General features: G+C 45.0%; 1 protein-coding gene and 1 long non-coding RNA gene across 2 annotated transcripts in view; both read right to left on the minus strand.

Moving 5' to 3' along the window:
• Nucleotides 1-1,608: 1,608 nt before the first annotated feature.
• On the minus strand, nucleotides 1,609-2,740 carry LOC310690898. Its single transcript, XR_014518265.1, has 2 exons — nucleotides 2,166-2,740; nucleotides 1,609-1,796 (listed from the first exon to the last, which is right to left on the minus strand). It is a non-coding gene; the product is annotated as an uncharacterized lncRNA (long non-coding RNA).
• Nucleotides 2,741-4,026: 1,286 nt separating this feature from the next.
• CCDC47 (coiled-coil domain containing 47) overlaps nucleotides 4,027-15,995 on the minus strand; it is a 29,872-nt gene continuing 17,903 nt past the window's right edge. Inside the window, exons 9-13 of the mRNA XM_083469981.1 lie at nucleotides 14,443-14,528; nucleotides 12,896-12,954; nucleotides 10,143-10,252; nucleotides 8,511-8,678; nucleotides 4,027-6,280 (exon numbers count right to left, since the gene is read on the minus strand). Of these exons, the coding sequence (XP_083326107.1) occupies nucleotides 6,200-6,280; nucleotides 8,511-8,678; nucleotides 10,143-10,252; nucleotides 12,896-12,954; nucleotides 14,443-14,528 (504 nt within the window). The 3' untranslated portion in view covers nucleotides 4,027-6,199. The remainder of the gene's footprint in view (nucleotides 6,281-8,510; nucleotides 8,679-10,142; nucleotides 10,253-12,895; nucleotides 12,955-14,442; nucleotides 14,529-15,995) is intronic.

The following is a 15,995-nucleotide window of genomic DNA, read 5'->3' on the forward strand; positions in this document are numbered from 1 at the left end:
GAGGAATCTTACCTTAGATTCAGGGGCAGCTGGGGACCATTGGAACCGGTAGGGCAGCAAGCAGGGAGGTCAACAAGTGTGAAGCCAGAATCAATGACAGGCAAAGCTAAATAATTCTGGTTTTGTCCCCGTGCTCCTCTCTTGTTGAGATCTTCAAGGGCAACACTGAGACTGGCAGGCAGTGGCAGCCCCCAGGTGTAAGGAAGAAGGCAGGCAGGTTGGGAGCTGCTGGATGAGAGCAGTGAAGTTGGTGCCCCATTTGCCCTTATGAACCAGTCTCCACTGTCTAAAAGGGGTGAAAAATGATGCGAGGAGCTACTTACCTTGTGGCTGGGTGTGTTTCTCTGGTGCCACGTATGGCTCTTTAACCTGCTATCATCCTCGACTCATCATCATGCTCAGTCAGTACAGTGTGGGACTCTCAATCTCAGGGTTGTAGGTTTGAGCCCCAGGTTGGGCAAAGAAGATTCTTGCATTCCAGGGAGTTGGACTAGATGACCCTCGTGGTCCCTTTCCAATTCTATGATTCTGTGACTCCAAAAATTATTAAAGAAACCTACCCAGAAACTTGGAAATGTAACTAAAAACAACTGGGAAGCCAAAATGGCAATTCTTCCCCATTTGGGATAGACTGAACGGTAAAAGAACGGGCGTTTACTTGGACATAATCACTGTGGAGCGAGAAAAAAAGGAGGGTGCCTATACTTAGCTCACCACTCACGAAACAGCCATCTTATATACCCATGACTAGATCGCAGCCATGTATTCCAAAGTATGAAGGTAGTTTGTCCACAACACGGCAGCAGGAGTCTTCGGAAAGAGGATTGGCGACCAATGAGAACTATGGTTCCTTTCTTACGACCTGGTGGCCAGCAGAAATTCGACATCTTCATTTCACCCAACCTTTCTTTGCTTCAGTATGAATTTTGGAAAGTTGCTTGTTTGCGATGTATTTGGTCCCCTCTTAATATACCATAACTAAATTCTGCACGATGGTCGCAATGATCACGAAGTAGTCTATGTTTGACTACAACTGGACACCATTTTGAATCAATATGGTGGACTGAACCTTTCTCAAGCAACACTGAGGGGGGGGGGAGAGTGTTCCATCTGAAGAAGCGAGTTTGTGTGTGTGATTCTTACAAAAGCAACATTCACAGCTAGTGATGTGAGGTGAGAATATTCTCGAAAATGAGATTATTATCAAGAATATTCTCTGCTAGAAAATTATCTGGAGAATATTCTCCACAAACTAAAGTCAAGCTGTGATACTGCCAGTGTAAGTAACGAATGATGATTTTTTTGATCCTGTTACATTACAATGGTACCTCGAGTTACAAACGCCTCAGGTTACAAACACTTCAGGTTACAAACACTTGAGTTGAAAACTTTGCCCCAGGATGAGAATGGAAATCATGTGCCGGCGGTGCAGCGGCAGCAAGAGGCCCCATTAGCAAAAGTGTGCCTCTACTTAAGAACAGTTTCAGGTTAAGAACGGACCTCCAGAACGAATTAAGTTCGTAACTAGAGGTACCACTGTACTGGGCATTGTGTCATTCACCACTGCAGTTCTGAAATGTGAGCTACAGAAAACATTACTATTATTACTTAGTTTTGAAAATGCTATTCATTTAATTTGATGAACATTTGAATTCATATGTATTTCAACTATATGTAATAGCCTTTTTTCTATTTTGGTGTGACCTTATTCTTAGCAATTCTATACCCTTGGCCATACAGTGTTTTGTTTTGTTTTTTACAGAAAGTAGCTTTAATGCTTTATACACTTAAAGTACCTAAAAGGTAAAGGTACCCCTGCCCGTACGGGCCAGTTGTGTCTGACTACAGGGTTGTGCGCCCCTCTCACTTAAGAGGCCGGGGGCCAGCGCTGTCCGCAGACACTTCCGGGTCACGTGGCCAGCGTGACAAGCTGCATCTGGCGAGTCAGTGCAGCACACGGAAACGCCGTTTACCTTCCCGCTAGTAAGCGGTCCCTATTTATCTACTTGCACCCGGAGGTGCTTTCGAACTGCTAGGTTGGCAGGCGCTGGGACCGAGCAACGGGAGCGCACCCCGCCGCGGGGATTCGAACCGCCGACCTGACGATCGGCAAGTCCTAGGCGCTGAGGTTTTACCCACAGCGCCACCCACGTCCCTTAAAGTACCTAGGCCTATACAATTATGCATAGAAGCATGTGAGATGGCCTTGATTTAAACAGTTGACGTTTATTTTTATTTAGTGCCAGTAACTGGTTTTTGCAGTGCCATTCAATGGTACAATATTCTCATTAATCAAGAATATTATTGAGAATATTCTCCAAAAGATTATTCTCAAGAATTTAACATCACTATTCACTTTCCACAGCCAAACTCTTCCCAGGCATTGTGGCATATTCTGTGTTCGGGGCAAGAATCACTATTGATTTCAGAGAAAGCAAAAGCCTCAAAGAAAGGGGACAGTTCCCGTCCCACAGCTCACTCATGCTAGCTTGGAGACAGCAAGCGTCACCTGGATTTAAGGCTTGAAGGGATGTGAGACACTCATACAGTACCTGGAACACACATTGACAAATATGTCCAAGAGGCCCCTAACTGTACCAATACAGTAGGATATTAGATGACAACCTGGAAGCCAATCATCATCTAAGCATTATGACGAGTGGCAAAATTAAGTTTGGCAGAGCACTATTTGTCAGCATGTCCTCACAAAATGTAGGTTAACATTCTGAAGTTCTACCACCACCCCTATATTAATTAGATGGAAATTAGCTTGCTGTAGCTTGCTGGAGGGACGAGGGTGGTACTGTGGGTTAAACCACAGAGCCTAGGACTTGCCGATCAGAAGGTCGGCGGTTCGAATCCCCGCAACGGGTTGAGCTCCCGTTGCTTGGTCCCTGCTCCTGCCAACCTAGCAGTTTGAAAGCACGTCAAAGTGCAAGTAGATAAATACGGTAGGTACCACTCTGGCAGGAAGGTAAACGGTGTTTCTGTGCGCTGCTCTGGCTCGCCAGAAGCGGCTTAGTCATCCTAGCTACATGACCCGGAAGCTGTACACTGGCTCCCTTGGCCAATAAAGTGAGATGAGCACCGCAACCCCAGAGTCGGCCACGACTGGACCTAATGGTCAGGGGTCCCTTTACCTTTACTAGCTTGCTGTATCCTTTTGTATGAAGCCATAAATCTTCCTAGTATAGACTGATCAGCAGTAAGGTCAACTTAACGCAAGTCTCCCCAGTTCTACTCCCAACCCCCTTAACCACAAAGCCACATCCTTATTTCCCAAATGTTTCTAAATTCCAAGGTTTGGTGGGCCACAGTTCGTTTTCACAAAAGCCCCAACCTCCCTTTACTCCATTCGAAATACTTACATGAATGTGTATATGTAAGTTGGATGGTTTTCTTCTTCTCGGTTTTACTTGTATTGTTGGCCGTGTTTTACATTGTTTTTTGCAGATTTTACATTTCTGCGTATTCTGCCCCAAGCTCCATAGCTGAATGAGGCATTTAGAAAAAAATGAAGGAAAAAAAATATATGTACACATACACCCAGTTACAGGAGGGACAACCTTCTAAGGAAGCTGTACAAGTTCCATTCTCCCAAAGGATGAAGGTAGGTGGAATATGTGTACAATTCATGATGCCCTGAATAATCCCCACCTCATCCCATTTTGGCACAGTAAGAAAGTACATATACCTGCCAACTTCACTCCTGCTCTCCCAAATTTGCTGGCCACCTCACCGCAATACAAGTACCCTTCTTCAAAGAGGAAGGGCAAACCAGGAACAAACTCTGGAAGGAAACGGACAAAAAAACTCAATAATACAGCCTCTCCACTCAAAAAAGGAGTTGGAACTGTTTTTAAATTTTTGCCTTTTCTTTTTTCTTATGTAGTTCACACACACACACACACACACACACACACACACACAGCACCCACTGCCCCATTTTATGTGAGTTCAATAATACACCCCCTTTATTCCAGAACACAAAGCAAGCCGCTTAAAAATTTCCTTTAAAAGAGGACCTCTGTGAAACAATACTTTATTCAATTTTACTTTCTACATCTAGTGACAAAATAGTTTGAATCCCACATAGGATTGCTATTTCTGCTGTAAAGTACTATAAGTGGTAGTTATAAAAATTACTAAATTCAAATGCCTTTTTTTCCAGGTTGCAGGGTTTTTTGTTTTTGCATTCAGAAAGAACCTGTGCATTTCCATGCTCTGACAAATGTATTTTTAGCACATGCCTGTTTAAAGGAGCAGCTCAATGTTATTGCATCAAAGATATTTGCAGGTAAAAGCATCGTCAAGAAAATACATTAAGAAACAAGTTCCCTCCCATTAAACCCACCACAGAAAGTGTATCCGTTACGTACAAATGATTAAATGCCAGCTAGTCAAGCATTTATAAAATGCAGCAATTCCACAAGACTGCAAAGTGTTGAGAAACTCCAGTTTCCCCAGCATACACCAACTCCTCAGTAAATAACCTTTAACAGAAACAAAAAGTACACTCCTCTAAAAAAAAAATTATTCTACCTTGCTGGGGAATAATTGCACAGTTATTTTAGTCCCTAGCTCCTTGCCAAACTGTTATATAGCCAGCGGCCTCAGAAACATAAAAAGAAGAAATTACCAGGGAAGGTGAGACACAATTAGAACACACTGAAATCCAGAAAAAGCTGCTAAACAAACACACATAGGCATCTGTCTAGAGAAGGAAAGGAACCCAACATGTGAACTCAGCCAGAACCAGCAAGCACCATCCACATGGGGAAATGGGCACAGCAAAACCATGTGCAGATACACACTAGTTTGCTTTGCTGGGATGGCTTTCAGTAACGGGCCGATGGTTGAGGAACCATGTTTGATTCCACGAAGAACTTTATGCAGCAGCAGGGGGCTCACCAACTGTTATGCCCCCCAATTTCTGTGCAATTTTACAGATAGGGCACACATTGTTTTAAACCAGATACATATATATGTTTAGAAAAATCAAATATCACTGGGCAAATTCTTTTGCACCTGTCGTTTCCAAATTGCCGACTTACACACCAACAATAGCATGCACGAATCTTCAGGCCCAGATCCTACGAAGCTTGAACAGCAATGCTTATCCGCACACAGGCTTTTCAATATGTCGTCCACAGATTGATTTCCAATATGCTTGCCCCAAACTACACTCAGCAGCTCCCCGCCCCCCGGAATAATTCCAGATTAATGATTTGGGAAAACTGCAAGTATTTAAATAATACACATTTAGCACCTTCCTATTACAAGAGCTGTGAAAGAAGGAAATCTCCCCTTCTCTCATGCGCTACAATTGGTTTTAAAACCTGAATTATTGAAAGCATTTGTGTTTTGTGCTTAATCGCTTGATATCTAACTGTGCTGGATACGCCAATTACAGGAGTGGTGTTCCACCTCCACCCCATCGTGAAGGTTGGTTGGTTGTTCTTTAATTTTGGCCATTTTAAGTCTTTATTTTGCCCCGTTCCCAAAAATAGTATCAAAGTGCATATGCATTGCTGGCACATTCTAGGAAACTTCCCATATATATATATATAGATATATACTTTTAAAGAAACAAGGAGTCAAGGAATTCCAAGGAATATTGCAATTTTCTCCAATACCAAAGCAAGTAGGGTAAAATGAACAATCCAACAACATGGAAGACAATTGCAAAGCTCTCTATATACACATCTGCATGTACATAAAACCAGAGCAGTGGCTGCAACCCTGAAAATATTTATTAGCAGTCCAGTCCCACACACCAAGGGGGACTGAAGTGGGCTTCAGGGTTGTATCCTACCTGCTGGGAGTGCCAATGCAAAGAACACCTCGCTTGCTGCCGACTGAAATGTAACTTTGGTGTTTATGGGATCACTTTTTGAAGCAACCCAGTGCACGCAGGCACACGTAGAAGTTAAATCAGAACTGATGACCCATGCAACGCTTCCAGGAAAAACCCTGCGATTCACCCAGGAAAAGCTCCTTGGGCGTTCTAACAAACCTTACCACATGTACACATTCACAGAAACGCTTTGAACATAATCCCATGAGCAACAAAGGCTAGTGTCAGAAGTGGTTCTTAATGGGCAATGATTAAGGTCAGGAATATAATTAGTTCATTGTAGGAAGCAAATTGCAATTCTAGGGTTGGCACCAAGAAAGAGGTTTCTCGCAGCTTTGTTCTTCACATGGCTTTCACTTTGATTTGCTTCATTTTCATTTGCTTCTTCTCAAGTTTCTTCTGCTCGCGCCGCAAAGCAGCCTCCTGTTGGAAAGGTGACAAACTGCGTGAGTCCATGTGTGTTTTGTTTGTGAAAACAAAAGCACGAATTCAAAGTCATCAAGGAAATAAAGTTGGGAGTCTAGGCTAACGGTTTCTCCAGGTAATCACTTTGTTGTGCCACAAATGCAACCGCATGTGACTCAGTTGTTGTGGGTGATCCAAAGATCTCTCCCACATCTTGCTGTGGGGTGGGAAAAAGAAACTGTTGCCTAGTGAATTTCTGCAGGAGAGCAAAATGATATGACTTTCTAAGGAGGTGGAACTTCCCATCGAATACCCAGGCTGGCTGGAAGCCAAAACACTGCAGTAATCAATCACTAAGAAAATATGGACAGGTCATCCACTCTACAGCTGGACATGCAAGAGTCGCAAGTAGCCCAACCTACCACAAAACCCGAACAGAGAACTGACTGTTTTGACATTGGCAGGAACCCAATGCTCTCCTGTCTACAAGAACAGAAATGTACCTGGTAAGATTTTCCTTCCCTCTCTTCACAGGCAAGAGGACATCCAACAGAGGAAATTGCTACCTCCTAAGCCAATCCTGGTAGTTACCAATTTCTACTGCTTGAGGTCTCTGCAGAATAATTCACCCAAAAGGCTGCCTTGGCCAAGGCAAAGATTTCTATCTTTATAATGTCTTGTGACTGTGCAATCGGAGGCCCTACAAAACTCTACTAAGGGGGTTCTCTCTCAAAGGACTACTAAGGCTGCTGCACCCCTAAATAAAATTGACTAAAATTACCATTTGGCATTGCTGGGGCATAAGCCAGAGCAAAGGACTCAAACCACCTAGGTAAGAGTTGCCAAGAAAGGACAAAAAGGAACAATGGTATAAAGTTTATTGAAATAAAACTGAGAGAAGATGGAATAATTAGAATACCCAGCGGTAAAGGGTTAACAAAATGAACCACGGAAGGGGGAAGGAAGTCAACGATGAATGTATGGTTTGTATTTTGGTAAAATGTCAATGTGCAAATTTTGTAAAAATGAAAATGAGAATTCTTCACTTTCTTTTTTAGGAGTAAACAAGTCTCTGCTAACATACAGGTTTTATGCAAGCCACAAGGCTTTGTTGGATATTGATGTTTCCTCCATGGGGTTGGAAAGTCACAGGGGGAAAAGGCACTAGTACCTGTTGAGCTACTTGGAAGGCCAAACCTTTATTGGGAGATCATACAACCACGTCTGGAGAGATCTTAAGGATACAACGCCTATAGCCGTAAAGAATGTAGCACTAAGGGGCTAGAATGAGGAAGCATAGGTAGAATGCTAATACCCCACATAGGAACCTAATGGTCCAACAGAGGAGAAAACAGCAGAACAATTTTGAAAAACATCGAGATCAGAGGGTCAATGATATTAACTGACCATCTAAACCCCCAAGAGTGCCTGAAAAAGCTGACATCTTTCATTCTGGGATATTGGGGCAGACACCCAAGCTCAGCTCAGTCTGGAGGAAAAGCAGGATGCCTACAAACTTAATGTAAAAGGCAGGATGTACACAGATGGCTATAGCAGGAGCTATGTATTATAGTATTTTAATATTCTTTTGGAAGCCGCCCAGAGTGGCTGGGGAAGCCCAGCCAGATCGGCGGGGTATAAATATTATTATTATTATTATTATTATTATTATTATTATTATTATTATTATTATTATTGAAGCTTTCCAAACAGCTTCATGGGGAGCACAACTTATTACTTTGAGAATGACTCGCTTAAAAAGCTTATCTCTACAGATCGCTTTCCATGGATTAATCTCCATTGTATATCCACTGTACCTGCTATTTCTGCGTGCAAGCAGAAGCAGAGAGTGATGCATTCTTCCCATTACCATGTATAAACTAGACAAGCAGAAATGGGGGGGGGGGGGCGCGATGACACATGGGTCACCACTGAATTTTACAGTAAGTGAGCATTCCAAACTTATAATGCTCATTTTAAACACACCAGAGATCTCAGAAAGGGTGTGCTCTTCACCTCACGAGCTCCAGCAAGCCCAGCATCTTTGGCAAGAGCTTGATTTTCCACTCTGCTCAAGTACAGGGTTTCCCAAACTTGGATCGCCAGCTGTTTTTTTGGACTACAAATCCCATCATCCCTGACTACTGGTCTTGCTAGCTAGGGATTTGTACTCCAACAGCAGCTGGAGACCCAAGTTTGGGAAACCCTGCCCTAGTACAATGGGGCTTGCATCTAAAGCTCATTTTACCTCCAAGCGGCGCTGCTTCTCTGGATCTTCCTCGTTCATGATTCTCTCTTTCTCGGCCCGTTTCTTCTCCTCCCGGCGGGACTGAGCGGCCTCTTGTCTTTGCACATGAGTCAGTTTCAGAAAGTTCTCTTCTACACGTGCCCTATTCTTATCCGCTTTTTGCTTGCCCTTTGCCCCAAAGCAAGGGAGAGGCACAAACAAGTCACAGTATGAGCAAACCTTTAGTGCATCAGGCAGTGTTGCAATGAGCTCAGCACGGGAGATAAAAATCTCTCGATACTCATATCTGACAAAGCTTAGTCCCCAACTGGTCAAAACTGGCTGGATTACAATATTACACCACACTACTCTGACACGTTTACGTGAGCTGCCCTTGATGACTCTCTGAGAGTGTCGGCAGGTACAGTGCACAGTTGCTCTCCCCTTTCTAAAAAGAGTACCGTGCAACAATTATCCAGCCCTGGAACTGGTTTTCTGTGTTCTTCCAAGCACATGTCAATGTGCTGGTTTAACATTTACAGCTTGGCGTTACCTGAACCCTGAACATCTAAAGCTAGCCCGCAAGCCAAATCAGATCCAACGGGGCCTAACTTGGCTGTGAGGTTGTTTTCCACAACCAACACTCACCTGCCCCACACCTGCTATTATGTATAAGGTAAAGGTAAAACATTAGGTCCAGTCGTGACCGACTCTGGGGTTGCGCCACTCATCTCGCTTTATTGGCTGAGGGAGCTGGCGTACAGCTTCCGGGTCATGTGGCCAGCATGACTAAGCTGCTTCTGGCGAACCAGAGCAGCACACAGAAACGCTGTTTACCTTCCCGCTGGAGCGGTACGTATTTATCTACTTGCACTTTGACGTGCTTTCGAACTGCTAGGTTGGCAGGAGCAGGGACCGAGCAATGGGAGCTCACCCTGTCGCGGGGATTCGAACCGCCGATCTTCTGATCAGCAAGTCCTAGGCTCTGTGATTTAACCCACAGCGCCACCTGCATCCCTTGCTATTATGTATATTTGGCTGCAAATAAATAAATAAATCAGTAAAATAAATCAGTAATAAATAAATCAGTTTTCGCTGATCAGCACAAACTATCAGCTGATTGGTGCTGATAATAAGCCTTGCTGAAATTGGTAACACTATCAAGCTGCCAACTGGGAACTCTGTAGTACAGCTGATCCCTGACCAAAGCAGCACCTGCTATAAGCACCAAACAGCTGATTGGCACTTACAACAAGCCATGTAGAGAAACACCATCTTTGCCTGCCTGGTTTGACCAGCAGCTGCTGCAAATCCCACTTCCTTTACCTGCAAGGCTTGAAATATAACTGTGTGGGCCAAGGAAAATGCTTGCCATAGTCGTGGCAGTTGCACCCACTGGCCAAAGTGGGCCACAATGTTTAGGGGAGGTCAGGATCCAGTCCACTGACCGAATCCATTCCCCACTCCCCAATCTAAATGACCGCTATATCCCTTCTCAGCTATATCATGTCCCATTGCAACTAACGCTAGTCAGCCGAGAGCACTCTCTCAGGTATGTATCTGTCAGAAAGAGCGACAGTAAGGGAATTATCAAGGATTTTGTAAACTGTACTTTTAACAAGAGCCATACACATCAATTAGCATGTGACTTACCTCTCTGTTCAGACGGAATTTTTTTGCTTTGTCAATGGAATAAATAACCATGTTCATCAGAGGCAGCAGAGCTTCCATATCTTTCGGGGAGGTGTTGCCTGATCCAGGCACTAGAAAAAGCAAAAGTAAACTTTCCTGAGCTTAAAGGCATTGAAGAAAAGGAAAAGCATTCAGAAACAACAGTTGGAACAGAAGTGTTTCTGTATTACTCCACTTTAGGAACAGAAGTTTTAATGGGCGCTTCATTAATTAGCTGATTACCGTATTTTTCGCACCATTGGACGCACTTTTTTACTCTTAAAAAGTAAGGGGAAATGTCTGTGCGTCCTATGGAGCGAATGTGCGGTCCCTGGAGCCAAATTGCCGGAGTGCGGCACACTCTTGGACTGGTCTTTGGTAGTGGTGGTGGAGCTGCGCTCATCTGCTGGCAGCCTCGGCTTCCCCCTGCAGCCCCAGGAAGCTTTGGAGCAAGGGGAGGGCTGTGCGCCCATGCCCCGCACTCCTGGGCTGCTGAATGGGGGTGGGGAGTGCTGGTCTGCCAACAGCCTGCCCTTCCCCTCAAGGTTTGGAGCAGCTGGCAGGCTGTTCACTGAGAGAGGGGAGGAAGAGGATGGAGAGGAGGGGGACCAAGAAGCTGGGTGAAGGGAGATAAGGTACCATAGGTTGCCGTGAGTGGAGAGTCATGGTAGAGGGCAAAGGAGAGGGAGCAGTGAAGGGGAGAAATTGTAGACATCACCTGAGGAGTTTGGGTGAAAGGGATGGAGAGGAGGAGGCTGGAAAAGGGGACTGTTCTGCTTGGGGGGGGGGGGGGAGTGGGGAAAAGGAAAGCCTCCCAAGCCTGCTGCTGAGAAGCTCTGCTTGGCTGTTTCTTGACTGTAATTCAAGTAAAGGGAATGTTTGCGAGCAGCTGGCAGGCTGTTCGCTGAGAGAGGGGAGGAAGAGGATTGAGAGGAAAAAATGTGGCATTAGCAATGCTTTGGATGGATACGAAGATGGTATTTTACATGAAGATAGCGAAGAAAGTGATGTCAGTGACTGTGAGCAACTGAGCTTCATAAATTCTGACTTTAGCAGTGATGAGTTCTTGGGGTTCACAGAAGACTAGAAGAGTACTCAAACCTTAAAGTCTCTCTTCATTTGTTAATGACAGTGATGATGGTTCTTAATGCCATTGTTGACTGCTGTTCACTTTACATGGCTGTAATGTGATTCTGATATACCGGTTGTTTATTAAATACAGTAGTTTATACAACATTTGATTCAGAATATTTTTTCCTTGTTTTCCTCCTCTAAAAACTAGATGCGCCCTATGGTCGGGTGCGTCCAATGGAGCGAAAAATACGGTAAATTAGTTTATTACGGAACAGTTTATCAAATTTGTATACAAGGGAAAAGGTACCGTATTTTTCGCCCCATAGGACGCACTTTTTCCCCTCCAAAAATGAAGGGGAAATCTGGGTGCGTCCTATGGGGCGAATGCAGGATTTCGCTGAAGCCTGGAGAGCGAGAGGCATCGGTGCGCACCGACCCCTCTCACTCTCCAGGCTTCAGGAAGCTATCCGCAAGCCTTGCAAGCCCGGTGGGAGTACCCGCGGGCTCACAAGGCTTGCGGGCAGCAGCCTGCAGCCCCCGCGAGTGTCCGCAAGCCTTGCGCGCCCGGCAGGAGGTCCCACCGGGTGCGCGAGGCTTGGGGCGGCAGCCTGTCGCCTGAAGCACGGGGAGCCCTCCGGAGGGCTCCCCCTGCTTCGGGCGAGTGTCTGCAAGCCTCGCGCGCCCGGCAGGAGGTCCCGCCGGGTGCGCGAGGCTTGGGGCGGCAGCCTGTCACCCGAAGCACGGGGAGCCCTCCGGAGGGCTTCCCCTGCTTCGGGCAGGTGAGCGCAAGGCTTGGGGCGGCAGCCAGGGCTGGGGGGGGGGAAATAATTTTTAAAAATTCATTCCCCCCCCCCAAAATGAGGTGCGTCCTATGGGCCGGTGCGCCTTATAGGACGAAAAATACAGTACTTCTAAAGCAAAAAGCATATGGTTTTTAAATCAGGGGTGGCTAATCTGTGACCCTCTAAGCTGTCATGTCTTCCCTGACCTTTGGTTGATGGGAGTGTAATCCAACAGCGCAGAGATTACAATCCCTGTTTTAAACACTGTCTCCTAAACAGAATTACTGCATCATTCCAAATTCAGGTAGGTAGCCATGTTGGTCTGACACAGGCAAACTAAAAAATTGCCCCTTGTGCTCCATTGTGCAAGAAAATCTGAAGTAGTATCTGAAGAAGTGTGCATGCACACAAAAGCTTATACCCAGAACAAACTTAGTTGGTCTCTAAGGTGCTACTGGACAATTTTTAAAATTTTTTAGTTTGACTGCATCATTCCCACTCACCCAAACTTTTAGAATTGTTGATTGTCATAATCTTTGCACACAGCTGATTTTCCTGCACAATTCATTGACAGAGGACAACTATAGATTTTCCAGTATTTAGAAATGCTCCTGCCAAAAGATTTTCTAGGACGCCCATTATCTTTCCTACTTCACCTGCATTGGTATGCAAGAACAAGGCTGTGACTGTGATTCTGGGACACTGCCCTATTGTGACCTCCCTCTTATAACAACCGGGGGGGGGGGGACTGCTACTGAAAATAAATAAACTCTTACCCACAAGACAATACAAGTTATATTTTTACTGTGAAATGTGCTCCCAATTGTAACGTTTTACATCCTCAAGAAAAGTAGTTTGAAAACAGGCATGGCTGCTTACCATTAAAAGTAAACAATAGTGTCTTTTTAGTTTCAGGCAGTTTCAAAGGCTGACCTTCCCTAGCAGAGAAAAACAACAAAAAAGCATTTGTGGAAGGATATTACAGAACGTAACAAACAAAGGAAACATGGCAGTAACTAAAATCACCATAAGTGAACAAATGATGGGCTCCTGTTTTGGGTGTGTTTACATGCATTCTTCATTATAGGCCAAGACTGGAAGATTTTAAGCTATCACAGCAATTTCCTGCAAAGAGATTTTTTGAGTGCTCTAGGAGTCGCCTTGTGGTGGAAAAAAAGCGACAAATAAATTAAACAACCACCACTTCCTTGCAGGGCATTTGTGAATACATTTCCCACAATAAACCCCGCTGGAAACACTGGTGAGAAAAAAAATCTGATTAGACAATAGTCTCCCTTGCCTCTGGGACGCGGGTGGCACTGTGGGTTACACCACAGAGCCTAGGGCTTGCCGATCAGAAGGTCGGTGGTTCGAATCCCCGCGACGGGGTGAACTCCCGTTGCTCGGTCCCTGCTCCTGCCAACCTAGCAGTTCAAAAGCACATCAAAGTGCAAGTAGATAAATAGGAACCGCTCCGGCAAGAAGGTAAACGGCGTTTCCGTGCGCTTCTCTGGTTCTCCAGAAGCGGCTTAGTCATGCTGGCCACATGACCCAGAAGCTGTAACCGGCTCCCTTGGCCAACAAAGCGAGATGAGCGCCGCAACCCCCAGAGTCAGCCACAACTGGACCTAATGGTCAGGGGTCCCTTTACCTTTACCTCCCTTGCCTCCACTGCAAAGTGTTAAGACACTCAAGAAAAAGCATCCTACGAGGAGAAGCCCAATTGCATCCAGGTGTCCTTTACCAGCAGTGGAGAATCTGTCATGGGAATCTGCTCCTTCCACAGAGGAGGCCGACCCATGATAGATCCTTACCCTCTGACTTGCTGCAAAACAGACCACTTAGCAGACTGCTGTGAGAAGCATGATGGTCTAATGGGCAGTAACTGGGACACAACCTATAATTCCTTCTGCGTATCCTTCTTCAAGCAGCTGTGGATTAGCTAACAGCTGGATCAGGTATCCCCAAACTCGGCCCTCCAGATGTTTTGGGACTACAACTCCCATCATCCCTAGCTAACAGGACCAGTGGTCAGGGATGATGGGAGTTGTAGTCCCAAAACATCTGAAGAGCCGAGTTTGGTGATGCCTGAGCTGGTTCATATAGCTGCTCTACAGAGACAGTGCTTTCTTACTGACTGCCCATTTTTTAAGCACTCCCACTTCGCATACTGTAGAACTGACCTCTGGTGCTGAAGAAAAGCCAAAGCCTACTGTAAACTAAATAAATTCTGTGACCAGGCCAGTTTGGAATCCCCAACTCATGGCTATCATGACCAGAGGAACAGCACTATACGGACACCCTTCTCTGCTCTCTGGATAATAAAGGAGATTGCCTACGGTGGTGGTTGTTTTCTCTCCCACCCCCTTTACAAAGTTCAGTGCAACATTAATTTGAAGGCAAGCTATGTATTGTGTCATACTTACTCTTGCATAAGTTTTGGACCGGAAAACTGGTCCGAAAAATGGACGGACTCAATCTTGTCAGCATAATGTGTGAGGTAATGGATCATCTAGAAGAAGAAGAAGAAAGATCTGGAATACAGTCATAGCTTGGAAGTCGAACAGTTTAGTTCCCGAAAGTTTTGAAGTGACTGTTCCAGTTTGCGAACTATTTTTGAAAGCCAAATGTCCGACGGGGCTTCTGCGGCTTCTGATCGGCTGCAAGAGCTTCCTGCAGCCAATCTTGCATCCAGCCAGAAGCTGTGCTTTGGCTTTCGAACGTTTTGGAAGTCAAACGGACTTCTTGAATGGATTCCGTTCGACTTCCAAGGTACGACTGTACTGTAACGTTGGAAGCTGCCTTAGGCCATTGGTTCATCTGGCCCTGTATTGTCTGTAGAGATTCGGTGGTCCTCCAGGGTTCAGGTAGAGGGCTCTCTCTCTTTCTGCCCTACCTGGAGACACCGGGGATTAAACCTGAGCCCTTCCTGCAGAGAAAACAGATGCTTTTACCACTGAGCTATGGCCCTCCCTTGCTTTGTCCTAAGGGAAATGCTCCTAGAAAGCACACTGAGGAGTTCTTCACTGCTTATGAAATAGTATACACTACCTGAAAAACTACATTTCCCCCTCCTGTTGCACCCATAATGATGCAATCAGCACCACAAGGTGAGCCTTGCTGGGTCAGATCAATGGTCCAGCATTTTATTACCAAAAATGGCCCGTCAGATGTCTCTGGGCTGACAGTGAATAGAAAGCCAGGAAAACTTTTTAGGGTACTGATAAAAATCTCAAAATATCCTAGCAAAGTACCTGGGTACAAAATCAACTTGAGTAAATCAGAACGGTTTGGTTTTATGCCACTGAAAAGGAATGAAGATGAAATGGTAAACAAATATAACGCGCCCTGAAGATCTCTTCGGATCTGCCTAATCAAAATGGAGACCAGCTGACTGAATTCAAACACAGTCAGCTGCTGCAAGAAACAGAAAACATCTACAAGAAAGTGACAAATGAAAAAAAAAATCTGTGCTGGGTAGATTTTCAATGATTTAAATGAAAATGTATTGCCCCGAATCCTATTTTTCTTCATGAATATGCCACTAAAGAGGAATAACACATGACTCACAAGATGACAGAAGGTACGGCTAAATTTTCTTTGGTCAGAAAAGAATCCCAGAGTGCCCAGAGTCAATGTAATACCATATCAGCTAACATTACAAGGAGGGCTTTCTTTCCCCATATAAACTGCTATTACCATGTGGCTATGCTGTTGTATTAGGAAGAATGGTTGCAGAATCCAGGAACAATAATAAAACAATGACACATCTTAGTTGTTGCTATGGCATTGTAACCCCAGAGAGCTATCAATCAGGAAAATCCCTGAGCCCTGCATGAAAAGATCTTCACTATATAAAGGGGGGAAATAGTAAGGGAGAAGACATCTGTTGGCAGCCCTTAAGTTCTGGAATGCCCACCGCACAGAGGTATGTCTGGCATTTTCACTATATAGCTTTTGACAAATATTGAAAATGTTT

The sequence above is a fragment of the Podarcis liolepis genome (genome assembly GCF_965112155.1).
Source record: "Podarcis liolepis genome assembly, chromosome: 13".
NCBI lineage: Eukaryota > Metazoa > Chordata > Lepidosauria > Squamata > Lacertidae > Podarcis > Podarcis liolepis.